The sequence below is a fragment of the Oncorhynchus gorbuscha genome, linkage group LG14, assembly GCF_021184085.1.
Source record: "Oncorhynchus gorbuscha isolate QuinsamMale2020 ecotype Even-year linkage group LG14, OgorEven_v1.0, whole genome shotgun sequence".
NCBI classification, from domain to species: domain Eukaryota; kingdom Metazoa; phylum Chordata; class Actinopteri; order Salmoniformes; family Salmonidae; genus Oncorhynchus; species Oncorhynchus gorbuscha.
In genome coordinates this window covers 52,137,867-52,148,134 of record NC_060186.1, presented here as the reverse complement: position 1 = coordinate 52,148,134, position 10,268 = coordinate 52,137,867, and the positions used below count along the sequence as shown (strand labels likewise).

At 45.1% G+C, this 10,268-nt stretch overlaps 1 protein-coding gene across 1 annotated transcript in view; it reads left to right on the top strand.

Annotated features, from left to right (window-relative positions):
* The first annotated feature begins 1,519 nt into the window (after positions 1-1,519).
* The window catches only part of LOC123995073 (afadin-like), a 125,473-nt gene continuing 116,724 nt past the window's right edge, over positions 1,520-10,268 (top strand). Inside the window, 1 exon segment of the mRNA XM_046298374.1 lies at positions 1,520-1,870. Within this exon segment, the coding sequence (XP_046154330.1) occupies positions 1,769-1,870 (102 nt within the window). The 5' untranslated portion in view covers positions 1,520-1,768.

Below are 10,268 nucleotides of genomic sequence, written 5' to 3'. Positions count from 1 at the left end.
GCACAGCTGCGCTCGTCAGGTTTAACGTGATGCTGTCAGACTGTGCATGGCCCTTCCATCATTGCATGAGCACAGGAGCGAAAGCTACGCAAAGTAGGCCACACAGACAGAGTCATATGAGCAAATGCTCTGTTCAGCCCTGTTTTTATGATCCCGTACAACACAACATTCTTCTGTCTGACTGACAATTACAGCACACACTATTGCAAGAGGTTGTTGTTTTATATGCTGACAATTCCGAAGCATTTAGTCTTGAGTCAGAATCCAAATCTGTCGGTAGCAATAAAATGAGTATAAATGATGAGGCGATCACCGTTTGACCCTTCAGTTAGTGGCATGCCTATATCATGTCACAGTGAGTTTTTCTGAGATCCAAAACAGGTTACAGGATGATGACATTGCCATGGCAGTATGACAATCAACATTTACATTTAGCAGACGCTCTTATCAAGTGCATAAAATTGAATTTGTACTGGTCCCCCATGGGAATTGAACCCACAACCCTAGTGCCATGCTTTACAACTGAGCCACACAGGACTAATCAACACCTGCTGACTCAGATCTGTTTTGGGGACAAGGAGAGAAACAGATAACATACATAGGCCTACTGTCATGAAATATGAGATAACATACAGGTAACTGACAAACTAAATAAAACACTTGAGTAAATATGGTATACAAAGTATGTTGAAAGCAGGTGCTTCCACACAGGTGTGGTTCCTGAGTTAATTAAGCAATTAACATCCCATCATGCTTAGGGTCATGTATCAAAACGCCCAGAAGCCCATTATTTTGGCTACTGTGACTAGTAGAAAAGATCTCAGTGACTTTGAAAGAGGGGTCTTAAAAGAGCATATGGGGTTTAAAGTGTGTGTGTGTCACCAGATCTCAACCCAATTGAACACTAAAGGGAGATTCTGGACTGGTGCCTGAGACAGCGTTTTCCACCACCATCAACAAAACACCAAATGATGGAATTTCTCATGGAAAGAACAGTGTCACATCCCACCAATAGAGTTCCAGACACTTATACAATCTATGCCAAGGTGCATTGAAGCTGTTCTGGTGGCTCAATGCCCTATTAAGACAGTTACCTATGGCATAGATGACAATTGACATGAATATGTAATAGCTTAATTATTATTTATTGAACTGTGGTTTATTTATTTAACCTTTATTTAGCTAATAAAAGTCAGTTAAGAACATTAAGAACAAATTCTTATTTACAATGACGGCCTAGGAACAGTGGGTTAACGGCCTTTTTCTGGGGCAGAACGACAGATTTTTACCTTGTCAGCTCAGGGATTCAATCTAGCAACCTTTCAATTATTGGCACAACGCTCTAACCACGAGGCTACCTGTCGTCCATTGACAACGTTTTTATTTTTTTGTATCTATGTCTTGTAGTAACTGGAAACTCAAATGCAAGCTGGACTGGAGTCGAAATAGTTAAGCGGGGGGACGGGCACAAATCACTATTGTGCTCGTGCACGGCGAATTGTAAGGATGTGAACGCGCACCAAGGTAGTCCCATTTGGTTCCCGGGGAGAGACAACGGAGTGCGATAAACGAGAGAGTGGGACGCGGAAACAGCAGGAGCGGTCCGCGAGAGAGGTGCAGCGACCGGTGACAGCTTTTCACTCGAACCGTATAGAGACCAAATAATTGCTGCATTTGTCTTTTTTTCCCGTGAAGTTTCGGATCAGAGGTTTTTTGTAGGGACAAGGGGATCTTTCTTCTGTATAGAGAGTATCATTCGGGATTCAGAATGTCGGGGAGCAGGGAGGAGGAGCGGCGGAAACTAGCTGACATCATTAACCACTGGAACGCCAACCGGCTCGACCTGTTCGAGATCAGCCAACCCACCGAGGTGAGTCCGTGGACCTTCCCCGAGTACAGGCCGCACCAGTCGGAAAAGAGACGATAATTCCCCAGTGCAGTGGGAACTAGCTGAGGGAAACGCGCGTGATGAATTATTAAAAACTGGCAACCAAACACGTTTGTTAACAAATACCTGTAGAATACTGTTGAAATGCAAAAATGAGTCTCAACAAAGTACCCAACCCACACCTTAGTTAATCGCTAACCAACCTGTCAACCAGATAGCTAGCCTAATGTTTGTGAACGTTAGCTAGCTAGAAAGACGTCTCGAACCGGGTTTTCTTGCGTCTAACAGCAGCACGCTTTAGTTGTGGCGAGTGTATGCAATGCACGACGAGCTGCAACACAATTTATCCAACAGATCGCGTAAACTTGCTACAATCATGTCAGTCACACTTAACTGTATTATTAGATCGCTAACGTTACCCAGCTAGCTAACAGTAGCATCTAAACGCAATCCGGCGTTAGTTAACTAGCTGGAAAACACAGACTCCGTAGCTAGTTACAGACAATTCAGTTTTGTATTTGTGTAGTTATTTAGCTTGTTTTAGCTGCATTCATTCAAATTATAGTTATACCTACACGTGGGACACGCACTTAGATACCAACCCCGTCATATCGCTATATTTCCGTCTAAGTCTTCTGTATTTCACCACCGTGATGAGGGTTATCATTAGCCGGCATCAAACTAAAACCACAGAAACCTAGATAGATTAAGCAAGGGAGATTCGCTGGCTAGCTAGCTTAGATATCAGCTAACGTTATCAATGATTGAGATGACGATCAAGCCATTTTGTATGCCACCAGGTCGTTTGGTAGGTCCAATAAACACTTTTCTACTATATACGAAATTCGTGTTTATTAACATAATGTATAGTGTTTAGGCAATACTAGTACTGTAGTGGGCAAAGTAAAATAATGATTATGGCTTATCCTACTACTACTGCATCTCTCGATATAACCATATATGGTTAGCTAGACTAAATCCGTTTTAAAATGGTCTAAATACTGACCATCGATTATGGTTTGCTACCAATCTCTGTTCTAATCAAACTGCTCAAATTAAACTTGGGTCTCATGCAGATATTTCTGCATCCAATCTTGCACGTGGTTTTTGTCTGATGGGGTTTTAGGTCTAGCTAAGATTTGGTGGACTGTGTGTGTGTGTGTGCTGTTTGCCACCTGTAGTCAAGTGTTTTTATGCGCGCAAGTAGAAGCCAGCCACCCCCACCTCTGAGTTGCAAGTCAAAGCATTGGGGGTAACGGGGGACCCCTCTCATCCGATTAATTAGCTTTGGACAGCAGGACAGCTTCAGGCCTATGGCTGACGTAACTAACTTGCTGCGGTGTTCTGGGAATCCTGCAGTCCTGAGTCGGTATGCCCCCTCTTATTTCTAGGTGCATTATTTTTGTATTTGCTTGAGCAAAATGTATTTAGCGTTGGTTGGATTAACATGTCTCACCTGTAACAAACACACCCCCCCCTCAAGCCATTGCTCCCCACACCCACAAGTTCAACCATAATGCAGGGCAATTTTCAGACAATTTTGAATTTTGTTTATTGCTTATGAGCTTGCCAACAAATTGTCAGGGATGTTGTCAGTTTTCGTTACCATAATGGAGGCCTTCTGAAAACGTTGTCATTTTTAGCCATGTGTGACAAGAGGCCCTTAAATCAATATTTTTTTTGGTATTGTTAATGACATTGTTTTATAGCATGCCCCCATGGCTGGTTATTTTAAAGCAGGTTGGCCACTGTTTCTTTTCTTCCTCCCCCTGACTATGTCCTGTGGAATTCACTTCCTCTCATTACATTACCACACAATCATAGATAGAAATGAGCAAATTGGGTTTGTTTGTAGTTTGTATGAAACTGCTGCTTTTCAGGCATACTGGTGGCTTATGGATAGCAGGGGAAAAAACAATGTTTGTTCTCCTTACTCTTGATAAATGCTATAAGATATTCAACTGGTTGTAACTGCTGACCAAGTCTGTCTCCTTTGCAGTATGGACAAAATACCAGCAGTCTTAAGGGCTTGAATGTTAAAACAATCCAAGCAGCATTTTCTTCTCCGATTTAGTATTGATCCACATTAGCTGCAGGGCTTGAGAGAGGGTGGATGGAAACTTTTGACAGGCCCAAATCAACGCCCCGTGCATCACTGAGTCGTGTCAGAAGGTTGAGTCTGTCCGTGAGTAACCAGCTTTGTTGCCGTCAGTGTTTCCGTTCTTCCCTGTGGAAGCCAGTGATTTGATTGTTGGCGTCAGTGGAACGGGTGCACTGTTTAGGCCCTATCACATCCCTCCTCGGACTTGCAATGTTTGACCACTGTGATCCTGCGAAGTGTGATTGTTTAAACGGGGCCACCTGGGTTAAAGCTAGGTATGTCATCACTCTAGGTGGAATTAACCAGAAATGAAGCGCTATTCTCTTTTGTGTGGCACTGCTGCCAACCGAAATAAAGCACAGCTTGTTTTTTGTTATATTTTGAATGGAAAGAGGACTGAGTCAGTGATCAGAGCAACATTACGTATAACCTAACTGACCGTCTGATCCTTTGATGTTTAGTCCTAGTTTGTTTTTAACCATGCTACTGTGAAATCCCATGTTAACACATCTACTTTCGTCATCCACCAGCAAAAGGCTGTGACGTCATGTGGCCGTGTTTGTTATTGTTCCGGGTCATCATGTTTGACGGTGGAGAGCTTCTTGTCCTGCGGGTCTCCTCTCCAGCATGTGACTTGCCACTTGACTCACTATTGCCATGGCAACACCATACTAGTGATGAGCACAACACTGGACTTTTTGCTTTGTGCCCTATCAGCAAAGTGGACAAAGTCGATACCAACGGCGCATTATACATTCATCTCTACTGTGTCAATTCACTACAAGCTTTCATATTAACTGATACATCGGAGGTCGTGTGAAGGATTGTTTCATACAAAGCCCTATGATATACTTCACTTTTGGGTGTATTGGATATCGTTATTCTCAGGGTTGTTTGTAATTGGAAAAGGAGAATGTGTCAACAAGATAAATACACACGGTCCACACGCACACCCCAGCTGGCATATGATGCAGTTTGTATAGAAAATAGTTTGTCCACAAAATGTTGTCTTCACGCCATGCAGAGTAAAGTAGGCTACATAAAAAATGTAGCACAGAGGAAATGGACCTCTTTGTTACATCTGCCGTTAGTGTGTTTGCATTACTGAGTGGCTCCCAATACTTTAGTAGACCATCCATTCCACATGGGCTGACTGGTATGTGGTTTTAGGGAAACGGATCTATCACCCTAGATAAAAGAGCACAACTTCAGCAGATGGAGCCTGTCTTGCTTCATAGTCTTGAGATTAAATTGATCAAAGACGACGTGTTATTAGATTTGTCACACACCCATTTTCTTTACACTATGTCATTTCAGGTTTACAATCTCCATGGAGATTCTTTCCCTGCATTGAAATATGTGCACACACAAGCATCCTTGTGTGGGCGTTCGCTGTGTACTGTAATTACACCGTACACAGAATAGACGAGGTGATTTACAGTTCCCAACAGCTGTAATTTGTGATTTTATAATCCAGACAGTGGTAATCTGTGGGGACCTTGGAGTGGGCTCCCTGGGATTAGCACATACTGACTGTGCATTTGGCTCAGTCGTTCCCTCTGTGACTTTGTTTGTTGCTGCTCATACTGGCCAACACTTGGCTCCTCTTCATTGGGCCAAATTTATTATCCACTTAAAGTTGGAGACATGCATTGTAATATTTTATTACCACTGCCGGTGTTGTTGAATAGTTCACAAGATGACTAGGCTGGTATTTGCTGAGCTATTGGTGCTATTGGCTTTTGACTTGAGGGGATGCTGAGGTTTGGACTAACACGTATCGTTCATCCTACAGTGTGTGTGTGTGTGTGTGTGTGTGTGTACTACTGTGTCTTGTCTCCTCCTCCATGAACAAATCTGTTCAACTCTCTGCTACTGGGAGAATGGAGCTGTAAATGTGTTCCATGTCATGGCTCAAGGATGTGTGTGTGTGTGTAGCTGAGAAAGCTCTGTCAGAGTCTGCCAGTTCATTAAGAATTGGGCCAAAGATCACAACCACATCTTGTCACTTACTGGCTTCAAATGGAATTATGGCCCTTATGTCTCATCTCCACACTGGCTATTACACATCCTAATCTATCAACTACACTGCCTGCTGCTATATTATGTTGGGTGATTTAAATCAGATGAATAACAAAAATGAGAACACATTTTCATGGATATAATTCTCAAATGGTGCTCTTTGGCTAATGGGTCACAGTATGTGGGGATGGTGACTCCCCCCCTTCCAGGGCACATTGAAAACACCTGGTATCATATGTGGATCTCTCTCTCACACGTACACAAGTGCCCTGATTAGTGGGCTCAGCAGAGAGGTGGTGGTGAACTCTGCTGTAGGAGAGGCCTGGCCTTGGCTTGTCAGTCCCATTAATCCTCAGAGGCCCGGCGGTCGTTCCAGTCCGCCTCTGCCCTTTCCTCACTCGACCACACAGCCCATCTAGCCCCCTGATATGGTTGTTCCTTCAGTCACTCAGAGCCACTCAAGCCTGTAGGCCTTTGTGACCTCACACGATCAGATCATTTTGGGCTGATGACTTGTCTGTTTTGGTATTTACAATCAATAGAGATCTGCCCCACAACCTGGTATTTTCTTCCATTCTCTTCTGACTGGAGGAAATGTACATTTGCAGGCCCGGTGTCTGATATCAGGCTTATTGTTGCAGGACTTTTCTCATGTGAAAAAACATCATCATCTGATCGTGTTGCGTTGAGTCTGCTTAGCTAGGGGTAATTGAAACCTACCTCAGCCGCCCCTTGTCCTTTAGTTACAGGGAATGTCTCCTTCCATTTGAACAAAATGTCTTCATGTTTCTGTCTGCCAAATAGTTTGTGGTCGTCTTTCATATTCCCAGAATGGTGTCTTTTTGTTTAGTACAGCCTGTCAGTGGCCGTGGTGGTGTTTTGGTGTGTGGAATGTCTCTCATGCATGTTTATGAACAACAGTCCGATGCTAGAGTAGCATGGGAGCTGCTGCCGCTGCCAATTAAGCTTTTACAATGACCCTTGCATGAACTTGGACCTCCTACAGTAGGTGACTCCTGCCTAGCTGCTCCCTTCAATGGTGTCTGGTGATCATCGCCTTGTTGAGTGAAAACATGCATATCCCTTGTACAGGATTCTCCTTCATACTTCTGGAGAATATTGTAACATAAACAGATTAGAACAATCTTCAGGGCTAGGTGATTACGTGGCTGCCCTCCCGTTTAGTTTGAGTGATGGTCACATTAGAGACCAACCTTCTAGCTTTGAAAGCACACACAAATCCCTAGAGCTGTGAAAGGTGAAGACGCATTAAACCTCCATTTTCTCCTATGATGAAGAACAGAAGGCAGGAGGAGAGAGCGATTTTAGAGACGGCAGGACTTCCTCTTCTCATTTTCAACCTGCTGGGAGAGCGCCTTCCTGGCAGAGCCAGCCTAATGCACGTGCTGTTCACTTCCTAATGTCCAAGTGGTGCTTCACTGATAAACTAGATATCCCAGTTGTATGGCCATGGTACTGTGCACAATGTAGCCTATACATTAACCTTGTTGTGGTACTTGTACGCATACATACATTTATTTAATTTCTTTCTCAGTATGACGAGCAATGAGTTAATGTTCAGCTGGTTGTCTTTTGACTTCCTGATTGGATTTGAGTTTCCTCCTGAATAATGATCTATTCTCAGGTTGTTTCCCTTGGATTAGGAATGCTTGCATGCCTGTGTATCTCAGAGCTTCCTGGAACTATGACATCATCCTAACCCCTTTTTGTATGCCTTATGGTACTGTATGTCCTGCTCAGACTCTTTGATGCTGCCTTTGGCAGTGCCGGCGACTCATCTCTGACCTACTCTGATCAAGCCAACTCTTGTCAAAGGCATCTATTCAAGTATGTTAATGATGGTGGGCGGCATCATATCCCAGTAGAGTTAAAAAAAAATTTTTTTATAGCAAGATATTGTAGTTTTGATCAGTCAACAAAAGCATGTTACATTCTGGAAGCGGCAGAAACTCCAGCCGTCTTGTGGAAGCCCGGCTCAGAAGATGATGGGGGGGAGTAGGTGTTTGCATGTGCAGTGTCATCACATATTATACTTACACAAGTGTTTAGCCCAGCGCTGTGCTCTTTGTCATGTCTGTCTGGCCGACCCAGGTTAGTGAGCATCTCTATTTTTGTATGTGGGAAAAAACTGAGCATGGCCTCTGTTGCTACTAGCCTGGGCCTAATCGCTGACACAGGAAAGTCTTCACTCTCGCACACTGTTGGAGGGGGGGTTGAGCTGAGAGGGAGGTCTGCTAAGTTGGCCCTCTGTTTGCTTTGGACAGGGAAGAAAAGCACATCCATCCTGTGGGAGGGGGAGGGGTTAAGGGGGTGGTCAGAGAGGGGAACGGTGGGGGAGGTTGTGTTTGTGCCTTGTGCCTGGGTTGGAGATAAAGCTGGAATAAGGGTCTGCCCCCCCCCCCCCATATATCCTCTATCCCTTGTGGCCCCTGGGTGACCAAACTAGCCTTCCTGTCCCTCTGGCTGGTAAAGGCCTGTTAGATCACAGACTGAGGTTAGGGAGGAATGAGGGGGAGGTTGGGATGAATAGCACTGCAGCATCCTGCAGACAAGTCACTCAGGATTGTTTTGTAAACATTTGGTGAACCCTAATCTAAGTCTAAATATCTCTCAGTGAGAAGTAGTTTGGATATAATAACTTACAGGCTTTTAAATGTCCATTTCACAATGTTTGGTTGGTTGATAATTGTGTGTGGGAATATTCCGCCTGAAGCAGCCTCGCCCTGAAACTCCAAAAATGTAGACTGGGAACATCTGCTTCTCATATGGGTCCCTGGCGTACCCTCTCCTCTCCTTTTTAATAATTTCAGCGCTCGACCTGACCCCACCTTGCTGCTGCCTGTGTGGTGGGGCTGGGCTGGACAAGGAGGGCGATTTGGCAGGCTGAGGGGGGGGGCCTCTCTTGGAGTCTACTACTGGAGCACTTTCACCTTGTCCCACCTCTCCAACCCACACCCCTGTAGGCCTCAAGCAGGGGAACACCACAGACTGACCGGGCCTGGTCGACTGTAATAATAATAATACTGTTGCCAAGCAGACAATGGCTGCCTGATGGATGACCGCTGTGGCCGAGGCTTCCCTAAACACAGCTCCACCCTCATGTTTGTTGACTTAACTGTCAGAAAAATGCCTTCAAGAGAGACTTCCTCCTTCGCACACACGTTTTCTTTCCCCCTAGTTGAATTGCCGGGCCAATTCTGAACAGTAGAACTGGAACACCCCTAGTTAGCAGTAGTCTGGGGCTGTGTTGTGTGCCAGGATCGGAACACGGAGGCCAGGACAAGAGGGGAGGAGAGGCCTGGTGGCGTTGAGTGACTGACCTCTCTGCCACTCCCTGACGCAGGTTGGGCCCAGATGTGTGATCTAGCTGGCCACTGTGGTGTGTGGTTATGAGGAACCTGGGGGGGGGGTCCAGTCTGTAAGGATGTGGTCAGCTCCCAGACGTCTCCCTTCAGGACCACGTGTTTGGTGGTGGGTGGCTGTGGAGACTACACACACACACACACACACACACACACACACAGAGACACAGAGACACAGAGACACAGAGACACAGAGACACAGAGACACAGAGACACAGAGACACAGAGACACAGAGACACAGAGACACAGAGACACAGAGACACAGAGACACAGAGACACAGAGACACAGAGACACACACACACTCACTAACATAGTCATCTGACAGAAAATGTGTTCCAAATGAGGCAGGCGGTCTGGCTCGCGCTTTGAGGGAGTTGATAGTATTTGGGAGGGCTGGGAATTGACTGGACTGGGCATGCCTTTATGGTTACACTACACCTGGCTGTGGTTGCTATGGACACAGAAGCCTGCATAGGTGTCCTAAATTGGCCTGACTCTCTAAGGACTGACTGGCCTCTGACTTCATAGTGCGAGGTTCAGGTGAATTTTGTAGAGAACTGCTTTCTCCCACTCTGATAATTGGATAATGTTCGTCAGCACATTCTTACATTTTTTTCCATTGTACCAAAGTCACCTCTCCAAGTGGATGGTGCTCTGTTGCATAATTCAGTGTATGCCCCTGTAAAACAACACATTTCACTGCACCTATCTGGTGTATGTGACATAAAACATCTTGTTTTTCATTGTGTGTGTCACATTTCTCATCTCCACACACAGGAGGACCTTTAGAACACGCACACTAACGTCACACACACACACACACACACACTGCGGAAAGCACTCTGACATGCAGCCTGCGTGTGGGAAAATCT